General features: G+C 42.8%; 1 protein-coding gene across 1 annotated transcript in view; it reads left to right on the forward strand.

Moving 5' to 3' along the window:
* POLN (DNA polymerase nu) overlaps nucleotides 1-19,094 on the forward strand; it is a gene marked incomplete at its 3' end in the record, with an annotated part of 269,901 nt that overhangs the window by 229,383 nt on the left and 21,424 nt on the right. The window contains exon 26 of the mRNA XM_084625771.1: nucleotides 17,177-17,244. Within this exon, the coding sequence (XP_084481897.1) occupies nucleotides 17,177-17,244 (68 nt within the window). The remainder of the gene's footprint in view (nucleotides 1-17,176; nucleotides 17,245-19,094) is intronic.

Raw genomic sequence — 19,094 nt, forward strand, 5'->3', positions numbered from 1 at the left:
TTAAGCCCACTGGTCATGTCTTTACTTATTCTGAATTTATTCTATCAAGTTGATTGAATGTGATGTAAATTACTAACACATTCAATGGATTAGGGAAAAAAACATAGTAGCCAGGACACCAGAACTGAAGCGAACTGTATGAACAAATTGTGCTTCTCGGCAGGCAACTTTTATTTATTTATTTATTTATTTATGTGTATTTTATGTCATAAAGGGAAATATCTTATAGAATGTAAGGGAAAGCTAATGCATCACAATTTCCTTTTGTTAGTATAGCTATGCACAGTTGGGCAATAGATGACAGGACAGCCTCCAGATTCTTATATATGACTCGCAAGAAGAATAGAACCTAATGTTCAGTCATAAAAGACAGAACTATTGGTGCAAAAAGTCACTAAGCGTTATTATTATTATTATTAGCTCTAATAGAAAAAAGCTGTCAAGGTTCCTTCCCCACTCTGAACTCTAGGGTACAGATGTGGGGACCTGCATGAAAACCTCCTAAGCTTACTTTTACCAGCTTAGGTTAAAACTTCCCCAAGGTACAAACTATTTTACCTTTTGCCCTTGTACTTTATCTCTGCCACCACCAAACATCTAACCGGTATATTACTGGGAAAGAGTCCGTTTGGAAACGTCTTTCCCCCCAAAATCCTCCCAACCCTTACACCCCCTTTCCTGGGGAAGGCTTGATAAAAACCCTCACCAATTTGCATAGGTGACCACAGACCCAAACCCTTGGATCTTAAGAACAATGAAAAAGTAATCAGATTCTTAAAAGAAGAATTTTAATAGAAGAAAAAATAAAAAGAATCACCTCTGTAAAATCAGGATGGTAAATACCTTACAGGGTAATTAGATTCAAAACATAGAGAATCCCTCTAGGCAAAACTTTAAGCTACAAAAAGACACAAAAACAGGAATCTACATTCCATTCAGCGCAGCTTATTTTCTCAGCCATTTAAAGGAATCAGAAGCTAACGCATATCTAGCTAGATTACTTACTAAGTTCTAAGACTCCATTCCTGTTCTGTCCCCAGCAAAAGTGTCACACAGACAGAGAGAGCCTTTGTTTCTCCCCCCACCCCGCCTCCAGCTTTTGAAAGTATCTTGTCTCCTCACTGGTCATTTTGGTCAGGTGCCAGCGAGATTATCCTAGCTTCTTAACCCTTTACAGGTGAAAGGGTTTTTCCTCTGGCCAGGAGGGATTTTAAAGGTGTTTACCCTTCCCTTTATATTTATGACAAAAGCCTTGAAGGCAAACATGGGGGAAAAAGAAATGAATCCTGGTCTTTCATAATGCTGTGGTATGTGGTCAAATAGAACTTGAGGAATCTGAAGTAGAATTTCTGATAAAAGCAGAGAACAAAGGTTTGCAAAATGTCAAAGTTTTTATTGGAATATTTTTATGTGATATTGGGATTTTTGTAAAAAATCTCAATTGTGATAATAACATATCAAATCATTCAATAGGACTTTTCATTTAATCAAAAAAACCCAGGATTTGGCCCCATAAATATACTTTACAATAATATAATACTTAGATTGTGAGCTCTTTGGGACCAAGACTGTCTTTTTTGTTTTGTATTTGTACAGCACCTATAACCATGACTCGGGCTCCTAATTCTATGGTAATGCATATAGTAATATTAAATAATAATATAGCTCTTTACATGGTAAATATATTTGTTATTCCTTAAATATTTACCCATACATACATCTCACAATGATTATGAGCATGAATATTAATAAGTTACAAGTTTCAGTAGAGACCTCACATGCTACCCTTCATGGGTAAATACTATGAAAGTGAGATATTTGGTGTAGTGTGTTTGTCAGGTCTGAGACATGAGCTGCTTATAAAGAACCCTTTGCCTCTTGGCACCAATAGGCTTCTGTATCACACCTCCTATCTGACATTAACACAGTAGGGCTAGCTGCTGGCTATTTTGCAGGTGTCAGTTCTGAGTGCTCTTTCCTGGACAGGGTGTCTGTTACCACATTTTCTTTCTTTCTTGTGTGCACAATCTCCATCTCATATTCCTATAGTGCTAGACTCCATTGCCATAGCCTAGAGTTGGTACCTTTTGGTTATGTGTAACCACACCATACCAAGAGAGTGTGGTGGATCAACCTCAGCCTGGACCAGTCCACACCAGAGATCCACTTCCTGGACACTACAGTGCAAATAAGTGATGGTCACATAAACACCACCCTATACCGGTGTACTTACCTACATGCCTCCAGCTTCCATCCAGGACACATCAGATGATCCATTGTCTACAGCCAAGCCCTAAGATACAACCGAATTTGCTCCAATCCCTCAGACAGAGACAAACACCTACAAGATCTCTATCAAGCATTCTTGAAACTACAATACCCACCTGGGGAAGTGAGGAAACAGATTGACAGGGTGAGATGGGTACGCAGAAATCACCTACTATAGGACAGGCCTAACAAGGAAAATAACAGAACATCACTGGCCATCACATACAGCACCCAGCTAACATGTCTCCAGCACGTTATCAACGATCTACAACCTATCCTGGAAAATGATCCCTCAGTCTCACAGACCTTGGGACTCAGGCCAGTCCTCGCTTACAGATAGCAAATACTCACCAGCAACTACACACCACACCACAGAAACACTAACCCAGGAACCAATCCCTGTAGCAAACCTGGTTGCCTACTCTGTCCCCATATCTACTCTAGTGACACCATCAGAGGACCCAATCACATCAGCCACAGCATCAGAGGCTCATTCACCTACACGTCTACTAATGTTATAATGCCATCATGTGCCAGCAATGCCCCTCTGCCATGTACATTGGCCAAACTGGACAGTCCCTACGGAAAAGAATAAATGGACACAAATCGGACATCAGGAATGGTAACATATAAAAGCCAGTAGGAGAACACTTCAACCTCTCTGGCCACTCAGTAACAGATTTAAAGGTGGCAATTTTGCAACAGAAAAACTTCAAAAACAGACTCCAATGAGAAACTGCTGAGCTTGAATTAATATGCAAACTAGATACCATTAACTTGGGTTTGAATAGAGACTGGGAGTGGCTGGGTCATTACACATATTGAATCTATTTCCCCATGTTAAGTATCCTCACGCTTTCTTGTCAACTGTCTAAATGGGCCATTTTGATTATCACTACAAAAGTTTTTTTCTCCTGCTGATAATAGCTTATCTTAATTAATTAGCCTCTCACTCCACCTTTTCATGTTCTCTGTATGTATGTATATATTTATCTTCTTATTATATGTTCCATTCTATGCATCTGATGAGGTGGGCTGTAGCCCATGAAAGCTTATGCTCAAATAAATTTGTTAGTCTCTAAGGTGCCACAAGTACTCCTGTTCTTTTTGCAGATACAGACTAACACAGCTAGCTACTATGGAACAAAAAGAGTTAGGCACCTAACTCTCTGTTTTAGGATCCAAGTCCTAGCTTTGGCTCCACCGTGATGCACAAAACTTCTGTTGAGCCCTGTAGGCACCTAAACTCACTCGACCCCTAAATTTTTTGCAGTAGTTCCCTATGTGCCTCTGTTCCTGCCTCTGGGCATGTGCACTGCTGTCTCCCTGTAATGGTGTCTTTTCCGTGTGCTGCCAGTTGTAACTCTGCCACTTGCTTTTCCACCACTGGTTTTTCATTTGTTGAAGTCTGGTCTGGACCATTTCTTTTGTTCGATGATATGCAGCCTTTCTAGCTGCCAAATCCTTGTTTGCTATGTAGTTTCTATGGGTAGTATGTAGTGAGTTCAAGAGATCTTTGATTGCCTGCAAACTTGAGTCACTGCTGAAGAGCATTAATGACAGATTTATGCTGCTCAACACTGGCCTTGTTAAAGGTCATTATGCTTCTGTCATCAGTGCATTTGCCCCAACAATGATACATCCAGATGAGGTTAAGGAGGACTTCTATCAAACCCTTGATAGCATCCTCAGTTCAGTCCCAGTTAATGGTAAACTGATCATTTTAGGTGATTCCATCGTCACAAAACTAACATTTGTACTTTCTGTGACCTCCTATGTGTCTCCCCTTTCAAGATGTGAATTACTGCATACGTTTTCCTTAGAATACTTTATAAAAAAATCTCTTGACAGAAGGTTTAATCTGTTTTGGCATGCATGGAATCTATTATATAATGATATTCTGGTGATGATCACTGATTGCATCTGTTGAGGCACTGGGAAATGAATAGGTACTTAAATTGTTTGTTTGCTTAATACACATCAGGTTTTGGTGTGAATTCAGGCTTGCGTGCATAGGATCCTTTGTTATCACCCAACTCCGGCCCCAATCCTAGTGCAATTTCACCGAAGGTGGGAAGAATGATGATGTAGCACCACAAGCACTAGATGGGGGATCATGGTAATTTTCCTGTTAAATCTCCATAGCACATAGGACATTTGGTCAGTTTTGAAAGGGTGTTGTGGGCAAGCCTTGTACCTCCAAAAGAAGCACTACTGTGGTAAAGGGTATAATAGAGCGTACTGCTGGGAGCACAGGAATGAAAATCTAAGGTCAGCTCAGGAACTGTGAAGGCAAGCCTGAGTCAGCCCTGTTGTTGCTCCTGCACAGCAGCTAGTATGGACCACCTGCCTCTGGTCTCTTCTCTGACAAGTGGCCCTTCGATCTAGTGCCAGCAAAGAATTTCCTGTCAGAGGATTTATCTGGGGTGAGAGAGAGACTCTCTGTGTTACAGACTTGTAGCGGGAGCAAGAAAACCTCATTTATCAGACATCTTCTTAGCTGCAGTTTAAAGGGCTGCTGAAAGGAAAAGAGATCAGGTGTGGGCAGGCCAGACCACTAGCTCTGCAGGGATAGGTCAAAGGCAGTTCATTGCTAGGGCCAGCATTACTGACTTCTGACCATTTCTTTGCAGTGCTCCCTTTATATCCTAACCACAGCACCCATCGGTGCCCCTCAGGATCCCATCCACCCTATAAATGCTCCCAAATAAAGCTAGCCTGGGCTAGTGGGTGTGTTGGAAGTGTCTCTCTCTCTTCTTCCTCCCAACAAAACCACCCCGTTGCCAGATTGCTTGTGTGGTGGATAGGAAGAGAGGGATAGGCAGCTTGCTTTTCCCCTTGGGCAGAAATAGGTCTTTCTGGCACCTAGGTTCTCTGAGAGGTTCACAAGTGCTGTTTGAAACAGCTGTCTTGTGTCTTCTTTCTGCAGGCAGTGCTGTTCTTCCAGGTGCCCTCTTGGTCACACTCTGTTGTTGACATAGAAAGCAGTTTTTCACGCATTGCAGGGCTTCTAGGACAAAAAGGGAGCAGTGCTCTCAAAACCCTAAAACAAATACCTTCTAATGAACAAGATTAGTGATTTACTGTTTCCTGAAATTTGATCTTTGTGATTTCAATAGCTTTTTAAGGAAAAATTAATACCATATTTAATGTTTCAAAAAGCAATTGTTTTGTTTTAGTATTAAAAATACGCCTTCAAAATGTTACACTGGTCTAGCTGCAGAGCATGCTGCACTTAATCATTCTTTCGCAGTATAGCCAAAGAATTAATTAAGCAAATGTAAGCCTTTAAATCAAAATCTTAGGGAGCATTTAATATCGCCTGCAGAAAAGGAAACACAGTTAATTGGTGCCTAACTTGTAGTACTGAAACTATCCCATCACTGATTCTGGCAAAAGAGTGATTCCAGTCACTCCTGTTCCAAGATTGTACTGGAGAAGATAGGCTGATTAGCCTACTGGTTGGTTATTTAAACTGTCGAAGCTCGAATCCCAAATTATTCTCTCAAAATATCTCACACACAGCTACTGTGATTACACTCACCAAGCCTGCAAAATGCATATGCGCACTGACTAGAACTGAGATATTTCACAGCTAATCACTTGTGTCTTTTTGGTACTGTATCAAACACACTGAATCTATAAACAGCTGTGATGATTTTCTCTTTGAATTATACTCATGTAGAATTTAATGCCCCATGCTATATGGAGTACAGTGCATTATATAAAAAGGTTTGTACATTGACAACTCCACAAAACAAAGACCTGTACTACATAGCTTCAAGAATACAATGTGCAATTTTGAGCTTATAAAAAGACAGAGGGAGGAGAGTAGAAGGAATATCATATTAGTTCATAAATTACAGAAGGATTAGCAGAGACAGTTGAAACCAGGAAAATGGTGTATAGTCTTCCACCTCTACACAGTACCAAACTAGGAAATTGTGTAATGTATTAATAGCGCTACCTAGCATCTATGCAGACCCTTTCATCTGAGGGTCAAAGGGTTTTACAAATGTTAATGTATCAAACCTCACACATGAGATAAGTGAGTACTGTCCCAGTTTTAACAACTGAGTATACTGAGGCTCATGCATCATTTAGCAAAACACTCACAAAAGAGACTAGGAAGAGAACTAAGATCCTAACTTTTAGCTCTGTGCTGCAGCTGACATAGGGTATGTCCGCACAACAATGTAAGCCTCGGGTTAGTGGGATGTGAGTCAGCTGAACCCTGTCAGGGAACACTGGGCTTGAGCATCTATACTGCATTTTAACTCTAGGTTAAAGATTTTCTTCTCAAACCTAGGGCTCTGGCATCCACTCTGCAGTGCATAGACTCGAGTCAAAGTAACCCTGTCCCATATGTTGGGGGTATCAGAGGCCAGGGGAGGTTAAGCCTGCCCTAACCCAGGCCGTGGCCTCGCCCATGCTCCGCCCCAAGGCCCCGCTCTTGCTCCCTGTCTTCCCCAAAGCCAGCAGGGGCTCAGCTCAGGCTAGCGGTCTGGAGCTGGGGGCTTGGGCTGGCTGGTGGCCCAGGATGGCCGACAACCTGTGGCAACTCGGGCCAGCCAGCGGACCTGGGGTCAGGCGGGCTCTCGGGGCTAGCCAGACAGGTGGCATGGGCCAGCCGACAACCTGGGGGTCGGGCTGGCTGGCAGCCTGACAGTGTTTTCCCCAGGAATTGAAATTAGGGGGGGTGTTCTAATTTACAGGGGGGTGGGAATCAGGGCCGATGAGGGGTGAGACCATGAGGGTGAAAGTGGGCTGTATTGCACCATAGTAAAAACTGAAAAATGTTTCATTACCATTTTATTAGATTTAACTCATGTTTTAAAATCATCACACAAATTAAAGTTGGCTACTCAAGCCTTCTATGAAGCACTATGTCTTCATCCTTCTTGGTTTCTTGTTATAATTTTGCACAACTCTATTAATGAACTTCTTGAATGCAATGCGTTCATCTTTGGTGGCTTCTCGTGTGTCCGGAACTGCCATTCCTTCAACTGATATGCTCATTAGTTCATTCACATGATCAGGCAGAAGGCGACTTCTTTCAGAAGACAAAATTTTATTCAATGATGAAAAAGAAAGCTCAATTGTAGCTGTTGTGACTGGGAGTAGCAAGAGATGAATTCCTACTTCTTTCATCCCAGGAAACAGCATAAAAATTGGGTAGAGCCACTAGTGATGTTAAAAAAGAAGTTGAAGTCAAATCTTCATTCATTCGTCATATGATATTCCACTCTGTGTTCAGATTCTCTATTCTGTCCTGAGCACATGGCAGCCCCATTGCTGGTAGTGCCTCACTCCACTCAACTGTCTGTGTTTTATAAGACAGGGATCTGTAAAAGCTACGTAGAGGTTGAGTAGAATCTAGAAGTCGCTGTTAGATTTTTAAGAAGCAAGTCTGTGTACTTTTTCACTTGTCTTAACAAACATTTCTTGTCCCCTTCACTTAAGGATTCAATATAAATGCCTTCATTAGTCAACTTCTGGACTGAAGTCTTTGCTTAGGGTTCTTCCAGTACTTTTTCAATGGATAGATCTCTGAGTGATCCAAATGTAGCTTCTAGACAAAAATCTACTACTGTTGTAGCAGATGCCCGGATGGCATTGTTCAATGACCCAAGTGGTTTCAACAGTAGACTTACAAGAGAGAGAATGGCAAAAGTAATCCACCAGCCTCACTACTTAGTTCCATCTCATCTTGGTAGATACTTTCCAAAGCCAGTAATAAAGGCTGGAGTAATTTTAAGACAACAGCCAAGGATTGTTCATGAGAAAGCCAGAGGGTTTTCCCAGGTTGGACTAATTTGAACTTCAGTCCCAGTGTATCTTCTATATTTTCCAAGATATTCAGTCTTTTTGGACTCTTGCTGAAAAAATAACATAATGAACACATTAAATTTATAGCTTTTTTAATGTCTTTTGAAGAGTCTGCAGCTCGTACTAGCGCTAGTTGGAGTAGATGGCCTCTGCAGTGTGTATTGGAGAGATTAGGGTTACACTTTTCTCTGAACAAAGCTTGTACTCCACCATGTCTTCCAGAGAAATTTGCAGCTCCATCAAATGCAAAAGCAGCCATCTGTTTGGCGTCCAATTGACAAGCATTTAACTCTTCTAAGATGTGGGTTGTCACAGATGCACCCAATATGTCTTCTATAATTGAACATCTAGAAATGCATCTACTGGCCTACCACTGACATCAAGATAACATACACAATGACTTAATACTTGATGTCCATTTGCATCGGTGCATTCATCAGCCATGTGTGCAAATTTGAATGTGGTGAGAGCGTTCTTCACTTTTTCAACTGTTGAGTCTTTCACTGTTGCATCACATGCTTCTAGCCAGTCAGTTGATTTTCTTGCAGAAAGATAGTGAGCATTTGTTGGTCTTGTTCGGAACCAGTGTTCAACTTCAGGATGAACAAGCAACAATGCACTTAACATTGGCCTCCAGTTTGTAGTGTGTGGTATCTCTTGCTTAAATAGAAAGTATGGTGCCACAGTCATGTTTGTTCGCATGAACTGTGTTGTGTCTTGAGCATTCTTAACAGCCTCATTAACACTCACCAGTGTTGTCCTTGGTCAGTGGATACTCAGAGTTCAGAGGTACTTTCACGAGTTCACCTCCCGGGTGGAGGGCAAGAAGGCACCTTGCTCGTTCCTCCAGCTGCTCACTATTCGCTCTGGCCCTGTTGTTCGTTGTGCCACTGTTCACTCCATTGCTCTGTTGCCAATGGCCCTGCACCATCACCTTCTGCTGCTACCTGCCACTGTGACCTCTGCGAGTTGGTCTCTTGAGGTTCCACCCAGCTCTCAGTGATTTCAGCTGAGCTCTCAGTGGGGGAACCTTGCTGCTAGTGCAGACTGGGCCGTCTCTTCCACAGAAACACTGTCCCACAGCAGGTCTAAGCACTGAGACCTGATTATCAGTGATTTCAGCTGTAGTGGTCACTTAACAAAACAAGAGACTATCTATGGAGCCTAATCAGTTCTGTCTTTAAACAGTGGAGAGGGGCAGGTCAAATAGTACTTGTGACTCAGGCAGACCATCAAGCAAAACACCTGTCCCCACCCTCTTTTCTGATGCCCTCAATCAGCACAGGCTAAGTACAGTTCTACTGCCCTTTACTCATATAGTAAGAATAACAACATTTCATTAAACTCCCCCTCCCCCCGCATTCAAGTGATTTGTAACCCAACCCCAGCCAAAATCTATCACTTGACAGCTCTGTTTGCTGGATACCTAGGTAGATTAGGTGTGAAAGTAAATACAATCTGGTTTTGAAGCCTTTCCCCCCAGCTGCCAGCTCATCACTAGCTGTCAGGGAGAGCTCATTTAGACTTTGCTTACAAATCATAATTTGAAATTATTAGGTTGGCCAACATCACCAAAATGAATGCACTGACATTGGCATAAAAACAACAGCTGTATAAGGAAGCTAGTCTATGTTCATACTTTTCAAATCTATTATACTTTTTCAGATACACATATTTTATCATACACTTTATATGCTTTTAAAGTGTGTATTAATGTTTCAATTTCAATTCAAATGTCCAAACAATCACTAAATTGACAACACTGCATGTAACTAGTTTACAGAACTAGTTGTAACTGGGAGGGGGGGTTGGGGAAATTGGGGGGGGGTAGGGAAATCCCTGCTTGGGGAGGTTTGGCTGGGGCTCCTCTGGCCACAGTGTGTGGGGGAGCTTGGGGCTGTGGCGGGTGAGGGGACGGAAGGGTGAGGTAGGGGCAGCGCCTCAGGTGGAAGGGGTGAGGCCAGGGGCTAGCCTTCCCAAAGGGGTAGTTCACGCGCCACCCATGCCCTATCCCAAAGTGCCTAGCACCCTCCCCCGCCCCATGTCAACACTCTAGCCCTATGAATGAGTTGCACTATGGGAAAACTTTACTGCCCATCCTGTTTCCTAGCTGTGGTGATGTTATTGGTGGGACTCAGGTGCTCAGAAGGAGCATCTGAGTACATAACCTGCAGAATTAGCGCCTTTGGTGGCTGTCTCAGTAGCATGAGTGCAGTCTGAGAAGGCTTTATACTGAATTACCATCTAATCTGAGAATTGGGCTCTCCACCTTTTGTCTGAGTCCCATTAGCAGGAAAATGCCCCCATGCACCTGTTCTGAGGACAGCTAGGCCATCAGTCTCCAGGGCTGTCAAACTATTAAAATTAACCCTTGCAATTCTTAATTTTTAAAATGGGATGTTCAGTGAAGGTGTTTTTGTTTGATTGATTTTATTTATTTATTTTTGTCTCTTTGTTTTGAAGTTTGACGTAAAATGTAGGTTTCAGAGAAAAAACACATGCATGCCCCAGCCTGGCTGCTGCCGGTTGAAGAGCAGTGAAGTATATCCCCAGGACTGGGGTGCAGTGTGCTCCAGCACTGCGCAGGAATCCTTATTCCTGCCCCCACCGCATCCCAGAAGGCAGGGATAAGGGATCCCTGAAAGGCTGTGGGGAAGTTTTGGGGCTGACTCCCACTCACTGCCCTCATGGTGTATGCTGTCCAGGAGCCTCTGCACATGCAGCCCCGGGGGGCCCAGGAGTAAGGGACAGAGAATAGAGCGGGACCAGAAGCTGCCTCCCACCTAACAACTTTGCTCCCTGCTTTGGGCAAGCTCTGCACAGCAGCCAGGAGGAGCCAGAGCCACAGGGAGGTTTTGGGGCTGGCTCCCACTCATCTCCCTCACAGTGCATGCTGTCCAGGCACCCCTGTGTACACAGCCCCAGGGCAGGCAGGGAGAGCCAAAGAGTGGAGGGGGACCGTGCAACTGCTCTGCAGGGAGGGGGAGAAGCAGGGATGGGGATCATCCCGCCCCCGGCCATACTGAGCTGGAAACTGGGCCCTTCCCCTCCCTGCAGGGCAATAGACTGCGCCACAGATTGTCAGCATAGAGAGGACCAAGCAAGTTGCCCCAGGGAACTCTGGAATACATCTGGAGGACTTGTGGGACCCAAGTCAAGCTGGGGCCACATGCAGACAGGAAAGCCATAGGGCTTGGACCCTCCAACCCTGCAGGGTTTTGGGACCCTAGGTTCGAGCCCTAGGTTAACCTAGTTGGTGTGTGAATGCAAGGGGGGGTTGGCTTGAGCTCAGACTTACATTGCTGTGTAGATGTACCCATAGTGGATGGTCATGTGGCTTACAGAAAGCATTAGGTTGCGACGTGAGAAATATGGGTTGAATTCCCAGTGCTTCCTAGGTCTTTTGAATTTTGATCCTTTGAAATCAGTTTGAAAGTAGTTTTACTGCTGATCAAAGTTTGAGTGTTTTAAAAAATCACAACCTTATCGCTCTGTGCTTCATATCCCCGTTGGTAACATGGGGATAATGCTATCTTTCCCTTTAGATTGTAAGTTTTTCTGTGAAGGCACTGTTTCTTATAATATATAGGTACAATGTGCTGAAGACAATAGGGTTCCAATCTTGGTTGGAGCTCTAGGCACTACGGTAATAATAATTATAATAATTAATAATTACCAGTATAACACATACTTTCTGTATTTATTTAATCAATAAAGTTAATAGTTTTCATTTATTGTATTACTTTTCAATATAACCAGAAGATTTACAAACAAAATTTTTACAATTCTTTGTGATTTGTGACCTTCATTTGAATGGTAGAGAGGAAGTTAATATAATGATTTATCTATTTATTGGAAATTATAACATTTCATCTGGCTGTGTTCTCTTGCCACAGACTATATTGCCCTCATTCATTTCTTTCAGTATTCTGTGCCCCAGTTTTCTTAGAAATATGTTAATCTGTTTCACTCAGCCTCTGATCATGGTGTGTAAGTGACTAATAATTTAAGATCTATTATTAGCTCTCCCCACACTGTTAGTCAATGTCATATTATTATTTAAGCAGTGTGAAACTATTGATGGCTATTTTATCTAAAGCTGTAAAAAGTTAAACCTAGTAACCATTCTGATGTTTCAGCCATTTCTAAGAAAAAAGTCACTTGACAAACTGTTAGGTCTTAATCAAACTGTGCAATAAGCATTGAATTTAAATGTAATATGTGGATTGCACAGCAATTCAGAAATAGCTGGTACTATTTTATGGTCCTTTTCAAAGAGAGACATAATTAAAATAGATAATAAAGTAAATTGAGCAGGATTAAAATATGATCACATATAACATTATCTTCTACGTTTGGCTTATGAGAGGGAATTTGTCTCAAGGAAAATCTATGCCAGATTCCATGCACTCTACAATGGAAATGATTCAGTAGAATTTATTAATTATTGCTATTGATATTGTATCCTTGTACAAGGATTAGGGCCCCATTGTACTGAGCGCTGTACAAACAAATAATACAAAAACAGTCCCTGCCCTTGAGAGCTCACAATTTAAGATTTAGACAATATGTAACAAGTAAATAAACAGAAAAATTGGAGGGATGGAGGTGGGAGAGAAAGTAAGAGTAGAGATGGATATATTGCCTAAGTTAATAAGTACAGTAGTCACAGGTGGTTGCCAGATGGTAGTGATTGTTACTGTGATGCGTACAACATATACTATGTAAGTTTTTTAGTCCTCTGTGATGGATAGTGTTCTGCAGAATTCATACCTACTGACTTTCTCAGGGTGCTCTTTGATGGGGTGTATAGATGTTATACACTGTGAAGATAAAGAAGGGGTTCATGCAGGATCAAAGAGACACAGGAAGTGGTTCAGTTAAGCACACCTGCAGCTACTATAAAGACTTCTGCTTTAAGGCAAAGTGAGCTTGGAAGATGGGGTACTAAGGAAGAGAAGAAAGCTCCCCCCAGGAGCCTTGAGGAAAAGGCTCAATAAGCTGTAAGCCAACATATCCTGGCAATGGCTGAATCTGTGGAAGATAAATGCAGTGTTATTATAGCAACGTCGGTCCCAGGATATTAGAGAGACAAGGTGGGTGAAGTAATATATTTTATTGGACCCACTTCTGTAGGTGAGAGAGACAAGCTTTTGAGCTACACAGAGCTTTTCAGATCTGGGACAGGTACTCAGAGTGTCACAGCTAACTACAAGATCAAACATATAGTTTAGCATAAGTAGTTAGAACATATTCTAAGGGACCATTCAAGGTGAAGTGGTCTGTTAACACCCCTGTAGCCATAGGACAAAAACGGGGATTAGTGGGTTACAGATGGTTGTAATAAAACATAAATCCAGTGTCTTTATTAAGACCATGATTTTTAGTGTCTAGCAAAAATATGAATTTAAGCTCCCAGACTTGTCTTTTGAATATATTGTGCAGGTTTCCTTTGAGGATGAGGACTGATAGGTCAGATATAGAGTGATTGCTTTGTGAAAAGTGTTCACCAACAGGTGATAGGGTGTTTACTCTTGGGGGAATTCTGCACCACTGCATGCCTGCAGAATTAATGTTCTGTGCAGATTTCTTTGCTTCCTCACAGAAAAATGACTTTCTGATGGGGAAACAAAGGGAAGCTGCATGAACAGTCACATGCCCCTCCGCAACAGCATGGGCATGGGTGGAGCCCCACTCTGGGGAGGCTAGCTCCAAACTCCGCCCCTTCCACCCACACCAGAGCCATAAGACCCCCTGCAGCCAAAGCCACAATCCCCCTGCCCAGAGTAGCCCCGTGCTGGCTGAAGCCCTGAGCCCCCCACCTTCCACCTGCCCGGAGGAGCCCCAGGCCAGTTGCAGCCCGGAAATGCCCCCCCCCCGACTTGGCTTGAGGAGGCCCGGGCCAGCCAAAGCCCTGAGCTGAGTCTCCCCTACCCAGAGGAGTCCCGGCCAGACTGGCCGAAGCCCTGAGCCAAGCCTCCCGCTGCCTGGAGGAGCCTGGGGCTGGCCGCAGCCATGCCAAGCTTTCCATCCCCAGAGCCAACCCACCCACCACCCAGGGGAAAAGCGTCTGTAGAAGACACTTTTTGATATGACCCATGCAGGTTTTGGGAGTGGCTGAGGAGGCAGTATGTGCCTCCTCCGCTTCACCGGAACCTGCACGGGGCCTAATAAAGCAAAAACTTCACTGCCAAACCCCACCACTGGGGGTCTGGTGACCACAGCAGCACTGGAGGAGGCAGAGCCTTCCCTGGCCTATTATACCCGCTGCCCATGAGCATGGGCATGTCATTTTTGGCACCCAGAGCAGCCGGCAGAGAGGTAAATCACTGGGGTGGGGTGGGGTTGGGATGCCCCAGGTCGTCCTGGGTCTGACCCACTCTCGATCCGTCTAATGCCCATGGATCCAGATTCCCCAGACCCCTCTGCCGAGCCTCATCCCCCACACCCAGAACCCCCCTACGAAGGCCCCCGCACTGAAACCTACATCCTGCCAAGCCTCATCCCCTACATCCAGAGTCCCCCTGCACCCAGAACCCCCACCAAGCCCTACCACCCCCACACCTTGTCCTTCCCAGCCCTACCCTGATCAGTGACTCCTACCCTGCGTTGGTCTCAGCTGCTAGGAGCAGAGTAGGAGCCCACTTCCCCTACACAGAGCAGCCAGGGTGGCTCAGGTCTGGAGCTGGGTCAGACCGACTTCCAGAAACCTCCCCCAGCTTTGCAACCCTCTCCGCCACTTGCACTATGTCAGGGTTGGGTGCAGCCTCATCCCCGAGTCTGCATCCTGGAAGGGAACAGGGGCTACAGGGCAATCTCCCACCTCTGTGCAGCCAGTCACCTGTGTTCCCCATTTCCATGCTGGAGCCTGCACATTTATTTACTGACAAATACAATTTTCAGAATTTTGCCAAATTTTTTAAATTTGCGCAGAATTTTTTTTTTTGGTGCAGAATTTATTTTTGATTCAGAATTCCCTCAAGAGTAGGTGTTTTTATCTTTTATCATTTTCCTGTGTAAATTCATTTGAGAACAGAGTGACTTCCTCCCAGGGGGGAGGGATAGCTCAGTGATTTGAGCATTGGCCTGCTAAACCCAGAGTTGCAAGTTCAATCCTTGAGGGAGCCATTTAGGGATCTGGGCCAAATATTGGGGATTGGTCCTACTTTGAGCAGGGGGTTGGACTAGATGACCTCCTGAGGTCCCTTCCAACCCTGATATTCTATGAGTCTATGACTGGTTTTATCCATACAGTTGTTATTGTGGCATTTAGTGCACTGGATGAGAACCCACATGTTGTGGTAGGCTTGTGTGTATCTGGAAAGGTGTGTTGTGGGGGGTGTTGATCATTGTAGCAGTGGAGATATGTCTTCAGGTTTTGCATCTGTTGTTCTGGCAGGATCTGGTGCTGCTTTGAGTTGGTGAGTCCTGCTCTGCAGGGAGTCTTGGCAGACAACTGGTATCTCTGTACACTGATTAGTGGTTTTCACTACAATTAGTTGAAATACACCATCCTCTTATCTTTCTTTTGGAGTGAGGTACAATAAGCACTTGCAGAACTTTTTGTTCTGACTTTTAAAATGGAAGAAAACTGGACAGAAGGATGAACCATTCAAGAACCACCTTCCATACTGTTTTCACCCACAAGAAAAAAACATTAAGAAATCCACTCTGCGAACCTGAATAAAGACCTGCTGGGACTCCTTAAAAAGCTGGGGCCAGCTGAGGACTGAGAGAGAGAGAGACAAATACACACACTCTAGATAAGATCCAATCATAGCCCCTTCCTTGGATTTGATTTATTAATAATTTAAATCCCAACAAATGTAAACTTCTTGCCTGAGCTTACTCCTGAATGTGGCTATATCTATGGTTGTTCCCTGTAGGCCTTCTTTGTCCCTGGCTCCTTCTGATTTAGCAGGACCTTCAGAGTTTCCAGGGTTAGAGTTAACAGGCCTCACTTGGTCTGGCTGTCAATAAGGCTAGATATTTTCCCTGTTTCTTAGATGAAGGAACTGAAAGTAAGCCGCTTGCATAATGCCACACAAAGTCAATGGCAGAACTAGGATTAGGACATGGGAGTTTCAAATCTCAATTCTACGTTCAATCAACTAGACCACAATGCCCCCCATTCTACTAGTGTGTCAGCATGTAGATACTTGCCTTGCACTTATATGTCAAAGGTTTCTTTCCTGACTCCATTGTCAGTGGAACTCTCATTTTGGTCCCTGGGCTGGGGTGAGGTTCACACACAGATCCAGGAATGTGGCCTTTCACATCCAGATGTTCTTCAGCCACTGCATTATGATGTGATCCCACCAGTCAAAGCACATTTCTCAGACCCAGAAGTGGTGCTCCCCTATCTGCACTGCTCCATGAATGCCACCAACAACCTTGAACTGGTTTTCACTATGTCCCACAGCAATCTGTCCTCCATGAAATCATCATGCTGTATGGGTTTGTGGGATTTAAAAAAAAGACAAGAAGATTATGGGATTGAGAAAGTTGCAGACGGAAACTTGAGGCCTTGCTCCCAGTTACTGCTGCATGACTCATTTCTGCCCCATCATGCATGGCCACTATTTCCCAGAAGATAGTGTGCTGGACTATTGTGAGTTGCATACTGGGATACCTACTCATGACACAGACGCTCCTGGTGAATACAGCAGTGCCAAAGCAAGGAACCATGTGTGCACGCGCATAAGTGATATACTAACAGTGGCAGTTTCATGCCAATGCAACTAGTATTGAGCAAAGTTTGTTGTGTAGACGTGGCCCTTGTCACACCACTGACCAACATAGTTATGCTGGCCCAAAAATGTGACAAAAATGTGTTGTGTGGACCTGGCCCATATATTTCAGAAAAGTAACTAAAGAAACAAAACAAAAAACTGCCTTCTTCCTTTAGTAAAGAATACATTTATTTTCTAGGAATGATTGCATTCAATTTAATGTTGGCATCTAGCATATGGCAACAGTTATATGACAATGTGAATTGAATTCTTTTGTGCTAAGACAGGAGCATAATATTAATGAAATCTAAAGGCTCTGTGACTAACATTAAATTCTTTTTTTTTAGGTTTATTGCCCAAATTCATGATGAATTATTGTTTGAAGTGGAAGATTCTCAAATTCAGGAGTTTTCAGGTTAGTACAATCTAAAACTTTTTCATTTCTTTTCTTATCAGAATACTTTCAATTTGTGAGTATAAAAAGTTGGCACAAGAGCAGGAACCATATTTCTCTTCATGATTTACAAAACATGTACAGTGCAGACTTTTCTGAGGTTTTCCTAACACCGTCTATGTGATATACAAAATCTTATATACTGCAGCTTATCCAGAATTAATCAAAACACCATTGATTTGAATGAACGAACCCTGAGAAGAAAAATAAAAACAGTGTGGAGCCTAAAAACAGTAAAATAGTAATCGTTTCTATAATGGTTCAGAAGACCTGAAAAGAAAACGGAGAAAATAAGTCTAAAAGCAGTGATTTAAATAGAAGAAATGAACAAAAGTGGTTGAAATTTCCAACAAATATAAGGTTAAATAGTAAGGTTGACCGAATGCAAAAGAAATACTGAAATCCTTAATGTAGTTAGTGCCTATTAGTTTCCTGATTTTTTTCTGCTTTTTTTACTCTGAGAACTTTGATGGATCTTCCAGGCTAAGGATCAGTTGAGTTCATGCCTAAATTTGTATCCTGTAACCTGGCATACTTCCAAGCATTGTTTCCTAATCTAGAGATTGATTCTGCATCTGGTTCAGATTTAGCTAGCCAAGAAGGGTACTCATGAGGCTGCAGAGTCTCTTCTCCAATGAGGAGTGGTGAAATTATTTTTGTGAGGCACTAAATGTTTGTTCACAATCTTCAATCTAGTTCGAAGCTGAACAAAACCCTCAGCTAAGATAATCGGTATAAGGTCATGAATCGTTTCTACTAATTGGCACAATAAATATTTTCCACTGTAACCTAAGCCTCCCAAATAAAAATGACTTTAACCTTTCTCTGTTGTGTTAATTTAAACAAGGTAATTTGCCTTATGAGTCTCACTTCATCATGATTCCCCTTATGAGTATTAGTTCATAAGGAGAACAGAGACTGTCCACCTAATCAAAACAAAGAACTTGAGAAATATTTAAGCCCACTTTATGGGGGCAATGTAATGAATTAGGTTAATGTATTAGTGTTTGACCTCTGAATACAGGAGTTCAAATCTGGTTTGAATTATAAAACCACTATATCATTCAGCACAGATTATAGAAGAGGACAGTGGCTGAGATACCAGAGTTTCAGAGTTGCACACAGTAGTGCAGTCATTGGCCGGGATCTGTGGGGAAACGTACAGACCTTTCCTACTCTATTTTAGGCCTGTTTTCATTAGCAGTAAAATTATTCCAATAAGATAAAAAGTATATCTATCACCCAGAGATTCTGTTTTTATTGGGTCAAATTGTGATCTTTGTTACAATAGTGTGAATCTGTAACAACGCCAGTATGATCAACGGAGTTATATCAGGTATGACTTAGAGAAGAATTTGGCCCATTGTGTAGAGAATAGTCTTAAATTATCTCAGTATAACTAATAAGAATATAATTTTTTCACTAAAAACAGGCAGAAAACTATTAAATTGTTAAATATTTTCTAAAATGTGAAATGAACTCAATGATCATAAAAGTGAAGGACTAATGGCGCTAAATCTTGGCAGCTGCAGCGTCTAATGCTTTTAAGATTGCGCAAGCTTCTTCCACAGTCTACCTCTCTGCTGATTATCAATCCCCATGTCATCCCAGTCCTGAATCTCTACTGTTCAGGGGTTGATGATTGTGTGATATTGTACAGTATTTTTAATATCATGATGTTGACAGACATATATTGAGGATTTAGATCAGGCCACCAGACTCATTTTCAGATGTGACCTCATTCATGTCTTCACATGTGAGAGACTAAAGTATTAATATTCTTTGTCACTGAAGCCAGAGGTGGTTTCCTA

The sequence above is a fragment of the Lepidochelys olivacea genome, assembly GCF_965140295.1.
Source record: "Lepidochelys olivacea isolate rLepOli2 genome assembly, chromosome: 4".
Classification (NCBI taxonomy): Eukaryota; Metazoa; Chordata; order Testudines; family Cheloniidae; genus Lepidochelys; species Lepidochelys olivacea.